The sequence below is a fragment of the Hemiscyllium ocellatum genome, chromosome 6 (assembly GCF_020745735.1).
Source record: "Hemiscyllium ocellatum isolate sHemOce1 chromosome 6, sHemOce1.pat.X.cur, whole genome shotgun sequence".
NCBI classification, from domain to species: Eukaryota; Metazoa; Chordata; class Chondrichthyes; order Orectolobiformes; family Hemiscylliidae; genus Hemiscyllium; species Hemiscyllium ocellatum.
The window spans coordinates 15,809,530-15,824,499 of NC_083406.1; the positions used below are offsets into that span (position 1 = coordinate 15,809,530).

At 48.3% G+C, this 14,970-nt stretch overlaps 1 protein-coding gene across 1 annotated transcript in view; it reads left to right on the plus strand.

Moving 5' to 3' along the window:
• Positions 1–14,970, plus strand: part of LOC132816368 (collagen alpha-1(IV) chain-like) — a 222,719-nt gene that overhangs the window by 131,692 nt on the left and 76,057 nt on the right. The window contains exons 22-28 of the mRNA XM_060825835.1: positions 210–293; positions 2,183–2,266; positions 2,386–2,456; positions 8,332–8,523; positions 9,605–9,773; positions 10,746–10,838; positions 10,976–11,080. Coding sequence (XP_060681818.1) covers positions 210–293; positions 2,183–2,266; positions 2,386–2,456; positions 8,332–8,523; positions 9,605–9,773; positions 10,746–10,838; positions 10,976–11,080 — 798 coding nt within the window. The remainder of the gene's footprint in view (positions 1–209; positions 294–2,182; positions 2,267–2,385; positions 2,457–8,331; positions 8,524–9,604; positions 9,774–10,745; positions 10,839–10,975; positions 11,081–14,970) is intronic.

Here is a 14,970-nt window from a genome sequence, read left to right on the forward strand (position 1 = left end):
CATTGTCAGAGGGTCAGTACTGAGGGAGTGCTGCACTGTCAGAGGGTCAGTACTGAGGGAGTGCTGCACTGTCAGAGGGTCAGTACTGAGGGAGCGTTGCACGTCAGAAAGTCAGTACAGCGGGAACGCTGCACTGTCAGAGGGTCAGTACTGAGGGAATACTAGAGATTGTCAGTAATTTCTAATTGTCTAATCTCATGTTGTTTCAGTGACGATTGAGAATTGTCGAAGTTTCCCAGGACCGCCCGGACCCGCTGGACCACAAGGTTTGCCAGGAGAGGCTGGACTGAAAGGTCAGCTTGTATTCGGAAACATTGATAATTTAGAATTGGCCATTGGAATGGGGCATGCAGGAAGAAATCTGCTCTGGCCTGCGGTTTCTCAGCTCATTCACCCACTGCCAGCATATGTAGAACTCTCTTGGCTTGTCCACTTCTTGCTAGAATCTACCTTACGGAACCTTCCAGAAGCAGCCTGAGCTGTTCAACCTGCTGGGCCTCCTGCCTAATGTGGGCCTCCCACCATCACTGGCAATGTACAGCTGGAGCGGGGGAGGGGACCTTGGCATGGATGTGGAGCGGGTCAATGTGAGGTTGGGGGAAGGGGGTGTGGTTACACGGGTGCTTGTGGTGGGGGTGTGGATTGGCATGCAGTGTTTGCACCATGAGGGTGAGGGTGTTGGGCCGGGGGGAGTGGGAGTAGGGGTGGGGGGAATGTGATGATGATGGAGGTGACACCATTACTTGCTTGTTGAGAGTTGCAATGACCGGCTGGGTCTTTCCCCATAAAGTATCAGAGAGGTTGTCGTTAGATAGTTAGGCAGCAGGAAGGCCGCCCACTGCATTTAACATACTCCTCTGCCTTCAGCCCCACTGGCAAGGGGTGGGCAAACCCAGAGAAACGGGAGAGGTTGGGAGCTCTCTTCAACACAAAGGGATTGATAGCAGATCACTTGTTCATTTTAAATTAGAGAGGTGAATATTTGTTTACTGAAGGGGACATCAAGATCCTCCAGGACATCATTGAATGTCAGAAGAGGTGCGAACTCTGATTGGCCTCATCTGCCTATGAGTTCCACGTCCCCTTTTTTAGGCCGAGTCGGAAAACGCTGTCCCCAGTTACAAACTGCCCTGTCACTGGCTCGACAGATTCTCCTTACTGACTCAATCAAAATCCTTCATAATTGTGAACGCCTCAGTTAACTCTTCTCCTTAACCTTCTCTACTCTTAAAAACAACAATCCCAGTTTCTCCAGTCTCTCCATGTCACTGGAAGAACTCGTTTTGGAGATCATGAAGATTGAAGCCAAAAGGAGCTGACATTCTCTGAAGACAATGTTTTAAACGAGGAGCTGGAAAAGAGCAGAAAGATCTAGAGCCCGTGTAGGGAATAAAATCGAGTGGACTGCAAAAAGAGAATAAAATTAAGTTAATGGAAAATTTTCCTTTACCTGACAGTGGCTAGAATACAAAGCAGTAGAAGTTAAATTTGATTTAATTGGGGCTTTGGTTTGATGACAATTGAAGTAACTGTGTTCAGCTCTAGCGAAAACTATATTCTGGCCACAAAGGGTAGCTCAGTGATTAGCACTGCTGCCTCACAGCACCAGGGACCCAGTTTCGGTTCCACCCTTGGGTGACTATCAGTGTGGAGTTTGCATGGTCTCCCCATGTCTGCCAGACCATCCAGGGTAATAGTCCTTTACGTGCCAAGGGGAGTGGAACGTCCTCCTCAGCTGTTGAGGCTGGGAGTGCTTTAAAAATTTAAGAATTGGGGGTGATAGATTCTTGTTGAATTAGGGGATAAAAGGTATGGAACCAAGGCAGGAGGATAGAGTTAAGGTGTAGACCAGGAGAAAGTGAGGACTGCAGATGCTGGAGATCAGAGCTGAAAATGTGTTGCTGGAAAAGCGCAGCAGGTCAGGCAGCATCCAAGGAGCAGGAGAATCGACGTTTCGGGCATGAGCCCGAAGAAGGGCTCATGCCCAAAACGTCGATTCTCCTGCTGCTTGGATGCTGCCTGACCTGCTGCACTTTTCCAGCAACACATTTTCAGCTCGTAAGGTGTAGACTTGTCTTGATCAAATTGAGTAGTGGAATGGGGCTTAATGAGATTCATGGCCTTCTCCAGCAAGAGTCACAATAATCTGCCAGGCTCTTTAACAGTCAGGATTTTCTTCCAGGTGCCAAGGGTGATACCTGTTTCCACTGTAACCTCACCGCGTTACCTGGACTACGGGGACCGGCGGGACCTCCCGGAAGGCCAGGTGAGTGGCTGCCAGGATACGGCCTGAGCCAATATCAATGTCTTTCTGAAAAGGTACAAACCCCCAACTCCAGAACCAAGCTCTCATTTCCAACTTCCAATATTCCCTGTGTTTTAAAGGTGAGCCCGGATATCCAGGGGCCAAGGGAGACCGTGGTCCACCAGGAAAAGAGGGATTCCCAGGTCAACCTGTAAGTATATCCAATGACCGATTAGCTGTGGTCAGCCTGGGTTCTGATGCAGCCACTCCGCTGTGCCAGGGCAGAGTGCTGCAATAAATATTTGTGAATAATTTATTATTGAAAAGTCCTAAGTTACAGAAAAGCTTGATGTGCCTAAGTAGATGTGGTAGAGAGGTGACCTTTACAAGGATTAAAGGGTTGGATTGTGGAGATGTTGCAAACATGATTCCTGCCTCCCAGTGCCAGGGGCCCAGTTTTGATTCCACCCTTGGACGATTGTCTGCGTGGGGTTTGCACATTCACTCCATCTCTGTGTGTGTTTTCTCCCACAACACCGGTTTCCTCTCACAGTCCAAAGATGGTGGATTGAACCATTTGCAATTGCCCTATATTGTCCCGGGATATTCAGGTTAGGTGGATTAGCCATGGGAAATACAGGGTTAGGGGGTTAAGATAGGGAGAGGTGGGTCTGGGTGGGATTCTTTCTAGAGGGTTGGTATGGACTCGATGGACTGAATGGCCTGCTACTACACTGCAGGGGTTCTATGGCTCTAAGATTTGTCAGACCTAGAGATCATAAAAATAAGATAGCAACTGATAAATCCAATGGCAAATTCAGGAGAAAATTCACTCCCCACAGATTGGTGAGAACACAGAACTCTCTATCATTGGGAATGGTTATTGGGAATCACAAAGGAGAAAAGAGAAGAAGGATGTGGTGAAAGGATAAAGTGAAGTCTGCCAATAGGAGCCCTGTAGAGGATAAACAGTTACACTGATAGTTAGACCAAATACCTGTGGATCCAGTGTAAGTTTGGAGACAGTTGCTTAGTACAGACCTTGAATACAGCTGAAAAAGGGAGAAATGTCAAAACATGTGGGGCGGCACGGTGGCACAGTGGTTAGCACTGCTGCCTCACAGCGCCTGTAGACCCGGGTTCAATTCCCGACTCAGGCGACTGACTGTGTGGAGTTTGCACGTTCTCCCCGTGTCTGCGTGGGTTTCCTCCGGGTGCTCCGGTTTCCTCCCACAGTCCAAAGATGTGCGGGTCAGGTGAATTGGCCAAGCTAAATTGCCCGTAGTGTTAGGTAAGGGGTAAATGTAGGGGTATGGGTGGGTTGCGCTTCGGCGGGTCGGTGTGGACTTGTTGGGCCGAAGGGCCTGTTTCCACACTGTAAATCTAATCTAATCTAATGTCATCTAGTGCTGAGGACAAAGACAGAAATTGTTATTACTGAGAGGAAGGAATGCATTGATAATCAGGTCCCATGATTCCACTCGTCACACCATTCATGTAAATGCGTTAATTCAATCACTAATATGGGAATTACAGGGCTTTCGGCTCTGACACAACTGTTATGTTCCTCTGCATCCTCACGCTATAGAAAATCACTGTCAAAGATCACTGTCGAGAATTGGGAAAACCAGTCAGTAGAAAGTTTGAGTTATCCAAACAGCACTCACAGTTCGTCAATCACATTATAGTCGATTGGCGTTGATGAAACGCGTGTTATACCAGAATGACCTGCACTGTGTTATGTGTACTGCAAACTCAAGATAATCCAGTTATTATAATTGTATCTTATTATTAAGATGGTTAGAGTGAGGTCTGGTGGAGAAAGTGAGGGCTGCAGGTGCTGGAGATCAGAGTCGAGAGTGTGGCACTGAGAAAGCACAGCAGGTCAGGCAGCATCCGAGGAGCAGGAGAATCGATGTTTCAGGCAAAGCCCTTCATCAGGAATGTTGGGGCGTGAGGGCTGAGAGATAAATAGGAGGGAGGTGGCTGGGGGCAAGGAAGCTGGGAAGGTGATAGGTAGATGCAGGTGGGAGTTGATGGTGATAGGTAAGAGCGAGGGCTGGAGCAAATGGATGGGAAGGAAGATGGACAGGTGGGAGAGTTCAAGAGGGCAGTGCCAAGTTGGAGGGTTGGATCTGGAATAAGATGGGGGAAGGTAGATGAGGAAACGTGTAAAATCGACATTGATGCTGCGTGGTTGGAGGGTCCCAGGGCAGAAGATGAGGAGTTCTTCCTCTAGGCATCAGATGGCTAGGATTTGGCAGTGGAGGAGGCCTTGGCAGAGTGGAGGGGAAGATCTGAGTCTTTTGTATGGTTTTATGATCACATCCATTAGTTTGGGTTCAAGACAAACTGGTTGAAGAAAGATCAAAGGTTGCAAACTATTTTCGAGCTTATGTTTCTTTCTGGCACTATGCAGAGAAAGTACGACAATGTGTGGTATTCCTAGATATACCAGGTTTTAACCTGACTGTCACATTATTGAAAGACTATTCTATATATTCCACCTCTTAATGTTAGTCACTACTCCCCAGGCTTTTTTGGATGTTTTTAATATTGCTACAGCTAGACTTGAGACCTGTGCCTAACTCTCCATGTATTTCTCTCTTTTATTTGACTCGGCCCATACTGTGGTATTTATCCCAATGAGGATCCGCTCCAAGACATCATAACGTTTCAGTGGGATGTAAAAAGCCTCACATAAAACCCTTCCTAAACATTTCTTCCCTGTCACAAACATTAATTAACATGTATATACATTTTCAAATGATTTACCAAGACTACTTTGCTTTATATCATGTTTACTGTGCATTCTCTTCTATTTCCCTTCACTCCCAAGTCTTTGATTTAATTCTTCTGTTCCATGAAGTGATCAGGAAGATGTTTGACAAGGTATAGAAACACTTGAGCTGAAGTTGGTGAGGTTTTTTTCTGCTGGTTTCTGTTCGATTACCAGTCTTTGTGGAATGGTGTTGAGTTGAGGAATGTACGGGGAAGTTGGGTCAATTATCCTTCTTCGTCATTAACACCTAGAGAGAGTAATGGTGCTAGTCCTCCAAGATAAGGTGATGTTAATGATCAATAGGTGACTGCTCACTCTATAGTAAATTGTCACTGACTTGTTATTCTGTTTGAAAGAATGATTGTATATGTTGGAAATGATTTGGTTTGATGCTTGGTATGCTGTTTAGGTTGTAGCACATATTAAAGAAGTGACCTCTTTTCCAACGCTGAATGCAGTACCTCAGTACAATGGTGGCTGAACAGTTTTGTTGTCACTGAGGTGGGCATATCTGTGACAATACATGACAGTATGAGGTTGCTTAGGACTTGTTGGTATGTCATCACATATGGAATGCTATTCAGGTCAGAGCTATGTATCCTCTGGTTAAATGTTCCTTGTGTTTTTATTAGTGAACACTCTGCAGACTGTCCTCATTAAATGAAGGTATTGCTGTGTAACACTTCATGAACAATTTTCTAGACTCTGTATCCCCTTCTGTTTGGGCTGCTCGTTCTAGAGTTGGATCCTCTATGGATTGAAGAAGTCCAGTCACTGATTTATCTAAGAGACCAATGTCAATTCTGTCACAAGTCAGCTGTTATTGCAAGTTTCGATAGTTGCATAGTTCAGGTAGTATATACAGGTTATTAATCAAGGTATTTTCATACACTGCTGGGAGTTCTTCTCTGCTTTTGAAGTGAGATTGTGCTAGTATCCTCACAGAATTGTTAGAGTGTAATTGGAGGCCATTCAGCCTATCATGTCTCACTGGTTCCCTCAGCATTTAGATTAGGTGTCAAACTCCTGCCTTGTTCCATAACCACGTATGGTGTTTCTATTTAAATAATCATCCCAATGCTTCAGTTGAACCTGAGTCCCACACATTGCCAGGCTGTGTCTTCCAAACCCAGGTTTATGTGAAAAAGACCTTTCTCTCAACTCACATTGGCTTCCTTTGTCCAACACTTCAAAACTGTTCCCTCTGCTACTCACTCCTTTTCGGAACAGTTTTTCACTATCTACTCTCTCCAGACCTCTCAGGATTTTGAAAACTTCCATCAAATCTCCCCTCAGCTTTCACCTGTCCAAAGAAAGTAGTCCCAATGCCACCAATCTATCCTTGTGATGGAGCTGTCAAATATCATAAATGTCTTTTGCAGTCTTTCCAATGCATTTATGACCTTCCCAAAGTATACAGTACCAAGAACTGTATAGCTGTGGGCTAACCAGCATACAATTTCTGCTCTCTCCCCTTATTAATGAAGCCTCAAATACTGCAAGCTTCATTACCAGCTCTCTACCTCCCTGCCACCTTTAATGAATTGTGTACAGATACACCAAAGTCTCTCTGCTCCCGCTCACCCTTTACAATAGTACCCGTTGTTTTCTACTATCTCTCCACCTTCTTTGCACCAAAGTGTATCACCTCACACTTCATCTGACACTGATCTACCCACTCCACCAACTTGTCAAAGTACTTTTGAACTTGTCACACTGTCCTCACTTCAGATTGTAACTCTTCCGAGTTTTGTGTCCACATGGAAGTTGTGGAGGTCCTCCCCACAACACCAAGACCTACATCATTGATACATCAGGAAAAGCAGAGATCCCAAGACCAATCCCTGGTGATCTCCAATACAAAGCTTCCACGATGAGTCATCATTCACTGTTGCCTCTCCCTTGGTCAATGTAATATTCACATCGTTACAGCCCCATTCATCCCATGGCCTCTCGTTTTCCCCACAGTCGTGTTCAATGGCATTGGATCAAACATCTTTTGGAATTCAATCGACACCAGATCAAGAGCTCTGATTCCAATAACCCACTTCAAAAAACTTGCAGCAGATTATTTAAACATATATAACTCCGCGCACATTGCTGAGTCCTCCACCACTTCCTCTGGCAGCTCATAAGAGGCATCTGGATGGGTATATGAATAGAAAGGGTTTGAAGGGATATGGGCCGAATGCTGGCAAGTAGGACTAGATTGGGTTGGGATGTCAGGTCAGCATGGAGGGGTTGGACCGAAGGGTCTGTTTCCGTGCTGTACATCTCTATGACTCTATGATTACTATTTCTATCCTGAATAACTATTTCTAGAATTTCCACAAAACCAAATTTAAATGGGCTGGTCTGTAATTCTTGAAGTGAAATACTGTGAGAGTGCCACACTGTCCAAGGATCAGTACCGAGGGAGTGCTGCACTGTCAGAGGGTCAGGACTGAGGGTGTGATGCACTGTCAGAGGGTCAGTACTGAGGGAGTGCTGCACTGTCAGAGGGTCGGTACTGAGGGAGTACAGCGCTGTCGGATGGTCAGTATTGTGGAAGTGCTGCACTGTCAGAGGGTCAGTACAGAGGGAGTGCTGCACGGTCAAAGGGTCAGTACTGAGGGAGTGATGCACTATCAGAGGGTCAGTGCTGAGGGAGTACTGCACTATCAGCGGTTCAGTGCTGAGGGAGTGTTGCACTGTCAGAGGGACAGTGCTGAGGGAGTACTGCACTGTCAGAGGGCTGGTACTGAGGGAGTGCTGCACTCAGAGGGCTGGTACTGAGGGAGTGCTGCACTGTCAGAAGGTCAGTACTGAGGGAGTGCTGCACCGTCGGATGGTCAGTATTGTGGAAGTGCTGCACTGTCAGAGGGTCAGTTCCGAGGGAGTGCTGCACTGTCAGAGGGTCAGTACTGAGGGAGTGCTGCACTGTCAAAAGGTCAGTACTGAGGGAGTGCTTCACTGTCAGAGGGACAATGCTGAGGGAGTACTGCACTATCAGCGGTTCAGTGCTGACGGAGTGCTGCACTGTCAGAGGGTCAGTACTGAGGGATCTATGCACTGTCAGAGGGTCAGTACCGAGGGAGTGCTGCACTATGAGCGGTTCAGTACTGAGGGAGTGCTGCACTGTCAGAGTGTCAGTACTGAGGGAGTGCTGCACTGTCAGAGGGACAGTGCTGAGGGAGTGATGCACTATCAGCGGGTCAGTGCTGAGGGAGTGCTGCACTATCAGTGGTTCAGTGCTGACAGAGTGCTGCACTGTCAGATGTTGGAGAGTGATTTTGTCAAACTGATATTTTCTTGTCTCTTACAGGGAATCCGTGGTGTCCCAGGGCCCATGGGTATTCCCGGTCCAAAAGGCGATCCGGGTGATATCCAAACATTGCCCGGAGTGAAAGGGGATCGTGGTGACCCTGGCTTCCCAGGGGCTCCAGGTGTGCCGGGTCTGGCTGGGTTACCTGGGAAAGATGGAATTCAAGGACCACCGGGGACCAAAGGCGAGCCAGTAAGTACAATAGGAAGGAGCTGCTTGCTGAGCCAGATTTGGAGCGTGCAGGTGAATAGGACACGGAAAGGTACAGAGCCACAGGGCCCCAGAGACACAGGGGCACTTGGACACTGGGTCAGAGGGGCACAGTCTCAGAGGTGTATGGAACCTCCAGAACATGGATACCGAGTTAGAGAGAGTACCTCAGAGTGACAGACACACAGTGGCACACGGTCACGGCCAAACACACAGACTTCACAGCACAACCTCAAAACATCGAACCTCTCCAAACACGAAGAGACTGACCACTGCTGCAGTCAGACTGACTCTCCCTCATCCTGAGATTAATTTCTCCCTTATCTTGAGACTGACAATTCCACCATCTGACAGGGAAAACCAACATTACCCGACAGAGAGATTGCCCACCCTGAAATAGAGAGAAAGAGAGAAAATCTGCCAACCGCATCATCACCAGGGCCCCCATCCAGGGAGGCTGAATACTGCCACCCTCTGTCTCTGGGACAGAGATTGATTATCCCAGGGGAAGAACTCTCCCCCCGATAGACAGAATGGCCACCTGAAGAACGAGACTGAGCACTGCCTGTCAGATAGACTGACCTTCCCTAACAACACAGAGGGACACCTGCCCATTACAGATTGGGAATCTCTCAAACACACAGTGTTTACCTTCTCCCTGTATGCCTCCTCTCCCTGTGATATTGCGCCTTACATTGAGAAATTATTTCTGATTTACAGAATGAGACTATGGACCGAATTGGAGAAATCTTTCTTTGAGCTGTCTCCCTCAGTGTGGGACATGTTTATTTGTTGATTAGCTGAAATATTAAGGTGTAGCTGCTAGCTAGACTGAAGACATGCACTGGGGGGACTTTACAGTTCAGTGCAGTGCCCAGGTCTTGTGTCTTCAACATCAGGGTGTGGAACACTTCTTCAAGATCAAAATGAACGCTGAATGTAGCAGCACGGACTGTACTGCTGGATCTTGGGATGAAGGGTAGGATCCAGTGTCAGCTGCTAAAGGGGAATACCTGGATATCTCGGGTTATTCAGCGTTTAACTCTCATCTCAATATGCTTAGGGAAACATCGGCTTCAAAGGGGAGAAGGGTTTGCCAGGATCCCCTGGTTTAACTGGAGCACCAGGAGATCAGGGAACTCCTGGACTACCAGGAGTTGGGGAGCCAGGCTTTCCGGGAGAAAAGGGTGCACGTGGATTTCCAGGACATCCGGGAATACCCGGAAGCCCAGGTAAGTTCCAGTCTGATACGATAATGTGGATCCACTGAGATTCTCCATTTCCCTGTCCCTTTTACTAAGTTGGCCATCCTCCAGGACAGAGAGACCCCCGACTCTCAATCTTCCCCCTTCTGTGAGTGTGTTAATGGGCCATGGACACGTGACCGTGTTTAGTAAGCTCTCATGTAAAGAGAAAATCATTGCATCAATGGGGACAAAAATATTCCTGTTAATACTCTGTCAATAAGCGACAGGGGATAGTCACTGGGATCAATAGGAGCAGCATGTAAACACTGAACCTGCCACGGGGGGGAGCTCCATTTGAGCATGGCTTCAGAGCGTTTCACACGGCCTACCCAGAATGGTAACCCTGAGACCTTTCCCGTGCTCTCCTCTGTCTGGAGATGAGGGAGCAGGAGCGAGACTGTTAAGGGCTGTAGCTGATTGTATGTGCAGCATTCTTCATATTGGTCTGACATTCTGGTTGCATCCAAGGAACAGGAGATTCGACGCTTCGGGCATAAGCCCTTCTTCGGGGATTCCTGAAGAAGGGCTTATGCCCGAAACGTCGAATTTCCTGTTCCTTGGATGCTGCCTGACCTCCTGCGCTTTTCCAGCAACACATTTTCAGCTCTGACCTCCAGCATCTGCAGACCTCACTTTCTCCTCCTGACATTCTGACTGGTCTCCCACTCATAATCCTTGACATTTCACAAAGGAGCCGAATAGAGGTGAGAGGCTGCGAGCAGGAGAGTGGGGAAGACCAGAAGTCTCCTTTGGAAAGGATAGTGTCTGTATTCCATTGGTCAGACATTCGTAGCACAACCTCAGAATGCAGTTATTGATCATTAGATCCCAGGGAAATAAACCAGCACCAAAAATGCACCAATGCCGAAATTGATAAACATAAATAGATGTATGCGATGTACTTTTCATCCTGTCAGAGCCATTCTCATTGTCCTGTTGACTGTTTTCTTGTGACAGGGCAGAAAGGTGAATCAGGGCATGCTGTCAGTAAACCAGGAGTCCCGGGTCTCCCTGGGCCACAAGGGCTAAGGGGCGAGCCTGGAAGCAGAGGTACGTTCAGCTGTCTCCCCAGAAAGCACGAGAATCATTGATCTGGTTCCTCCAAAACATTTCTGATGTTGCTTCCTGTGAATTTGCACCATTCGGAACATTAATGGATGAATGCTTCCTGTCTGTCTATCCCACAGGTGACCCTGGCCTTCCTGGAAGCCCAGGTTTGCAAGGAGCTACTGGGCCGAAAGGTGATCCCGGTTTTCCCGGCATTGGATTTCCAGGCCCAACTGGAGCGAAAGGCAAGAGGATTCATATACAACTGCTACATCATTACTGCACCGTAACTGCACTCACACACCGCTACATCGTTACTGCACCGTAACTGCACTCACTCACCGCTACATCGTTACTGCACCGTAACTGCACTCACACACCTCTACATCGTTACTGCACCATAACTACACTCACTCACCCGCTACACCGTTACTGCACCGTAACTGCAGTTACACACCACTACACCGTTACTGCACCGTAACTACACTCACACACCACTACATCGTTACTGCACCGTAACTACACTCACACACCGCTACACCGTTACTGCACCATAACTGCACTCACACAACGCTACACCATTACTGCACCGTAACTGCACTCACACACCGCTACACCATTACTGCACCATAACTGCACTCACACACCGCTACATCGTTACTGCATCGTAACTACACTCACACACCGCTACATCGTTACTGCACCATAACTGCACTCACACACTCCGCTACATAGTTATTGCACCGTAACTGCACTCACACACCGCTACATCGTTACTGCACCATAACTGCACTCACACACCGCTACATCGTTACTGCACCGTAAATGCACTCACACACCGCTACATCGTTACTGCACCATAACTGCACTCACACACCGCTACATCGTTACTGCACCATAACTGCACTCACACACTCCGCTACATAGTTATTGCACCGTAACTGCACTCACACACCGCTACATCGTTACTGCACCATAACTGCACTCACACACCGCTACACCGTTACTGCACCATAACTGCACTCACACACCGCTACATCGTTACTGCACCGTAACTGCACTCACTCACCGCTACATCGTTACTGCACCATAACTACACTCACACACCGCTACACCGTTACTGCACCGTAACTACACCCACTCACCGCTACACCGTTACTGCACCGTAACTGTACTCACACACCGCTACACCGTTACTGCACCGTAACTGCACTCACACACCGCTACACCGTTACTGCACCGTAACTGCACTCACTCACCGCTACATAGTTACTGCACCGTAACTACACTTACACACCGCTACACTGTTACTGCACCGTAATTGCTCTCACACACCGCTACACCGTTACTGCACTGTAACTGCACTCACTCACCGCTACACCGTTACTGCACCGTAACTACACTCACACACCGCTACACCGTTACTGCACCATAACTGTACTCACACACCGCTACACCGTTACTGCACTGCAACTGCACTCACTCACCGCTACATAGTTACTGCACCGTAACTACACTTACACACCGCTACACCGTTACTGCACTGTAACTGCACTCACTCACCACTACACCGTTACTGCACCACAACTACACTCACTCACCACTACACCGTTACTGCACCGTAACTGCACTCACTCACCACTACACCGTTACTGCACCGTAACTACACTTACACACCGCTACACCGTTACTGCACCGTAACTGCACTCACTCACCACTACACCGTTACTGCACCGTAACTGCACTCACACACTGCTACACCGTTACTGCACTGTAACTGCACTCACTCACCGCTACATTGTTACTGCACCGTAACTGCACTCACTCACCCGCTACACCGTTACTGCACCATAACTGCACTCACTCACCCGCTACACCGTTACTGCACCATAACTGCACTCACTCACCCGCTACACCGTTACTGCACCATAACTGCACTCACTCACCGCTACACCGTTACTGCACCGTAACTGCACTCACTCACCGCTACACCATTACTGCACCGTAACTGCACTCACACACCTCTACATCATTACTGCACCGTAACTACACTCACACTCCGCTACATAGTTACAGCACCGTAACTACACTTACACACCGCTACACCGTTACTGCACCATAACTGCACTCACACAACGCTACATCGTTACTGCACCGTATCTGCACTCACACACAGCTACACTGTTACTGCACCGTAACTGCACTCACACACCGCTACACCGTTACTGCACCATAACTGCACTCACACACCACTACATCGTTACTGCATCGTAACTACACTCACACACCGCTACATCGTTACTGCACCATAACTGCACTCACACACTCCGCTACATAGTTATTGCACCGTAACTGCACTCACACACCGCTACACTGTTACTGCACCATAACTGCACTCACACACCGCTACATCGTTACTGCACCGTAAATGCACTCACACACCGCTACACCGTTACTGCACCATAACTGCACTCACACACCGCTACATCGTTAATGCACTGTAACTACACTCACACACCGCTACACCGTTACTGCACTGTAACTGCACTCACACACCGCTACACCGTTACTGCACCGTAACTACACTCACACACCGCTACATCGTTACTGCAACGTAACTGCACTCACTCACCGCTACTCCGTTACTGCACCGTAACTACACTCACACACCGCTACACCGTTACTGGACCGTAAGTACTCTCACTCACTGCTACACCGTTACTGCACCGTAACTGCACTCACTCACCACTACACCGTCACTGCACCGTAACTGCACTCACTCACCACTACTCTGTTACTGCACCGTAACTGCACACACACCGTTACATCGTTACTGCACCGTAACTGTACTCACTCACCGCTACACCGTCACTGCACCGTAACTGCACTCACTCACCACTACTCTGTTACTGCACCGTAACTGCACACACACCGTTACATCGTTACTGCAGCGTAACTGCACTTACACACCGCTACACCATTACTGCACCGTAACTGCACTCACACTCCGCTACATAGTTACAGCACCGTAACTACACTTACACACCGCTACACCGTTACTGCACCATAACCGCACTCACACAACGCTACACCATTACTGCACCGTAACTGCACTCACACACCGCTACACCGTTACTGCACCATAACTGCACTCACACACCGCTACATCGTTACTGCATCGTAACTACACTCACACACCGCTACATAGTTATTGCACCATAACTGCACTCACACACCGCTACACCGTTACTGCACCATAACTGCACTCACACACCGCTACATCGTTACTGCACCGTAAATGCACTCACACACCGCTACATCGTTACTGCACCGTATCTGCACTCACACACAGCTACACCGTTACTGCACCGTAACTACACTCACACACCGCTACATCGTTACTGCAACGTAACTGCACTCACTCACCGCTACTCCGTTACTGCACCGTAACTACGCTCACACACCGCTACACCGTTACTGGACCGTAAGTACTCTCACTCACTGCTACACTGTTACTGCACCGTAACTGCACCCACACCGTTACATCGTTACTGCAGCGTAACTGCACTTACACACCGCTACACCGTTACTGCACCATAACTGTACTCACTCACCGCTACACCGTCACTGCACCGTAACTGCACTCACTCACCACGACATCGTTACTGCACCGTAACTACACTCACACACCGCTACACTGTTACTGCACTGTAACTGCACTCACTCACCGCTACACCGTTACTGCACTGTAACTGCACTCACTCACCGCTACACCGTTACTGCACTGTAACTGCACTCACTCACCGCTACACCGTTACTGCACTGTAACTGCACTCACTCACCGCTACACCATTACTGCACTGTAACTGCACTCACACACCGCTACATCGTTACTGCACTGTAACTGCACTCACACACCGCTACATCGTTACTGCACTGTAACTGCACTCACACACTCCGCTACATAGTTATTGCACCGTAACTGCACTCACTCACCGCTACACCGTTACTGCACCATAACTGCACTCACTCACCGCTACACCGTTACTGCACCGTAACTGCACTTACACACCGCTACACCGTTACTGCACCATAACTGCACTCACACACCGCTACATCGTTACTGCACCGTATC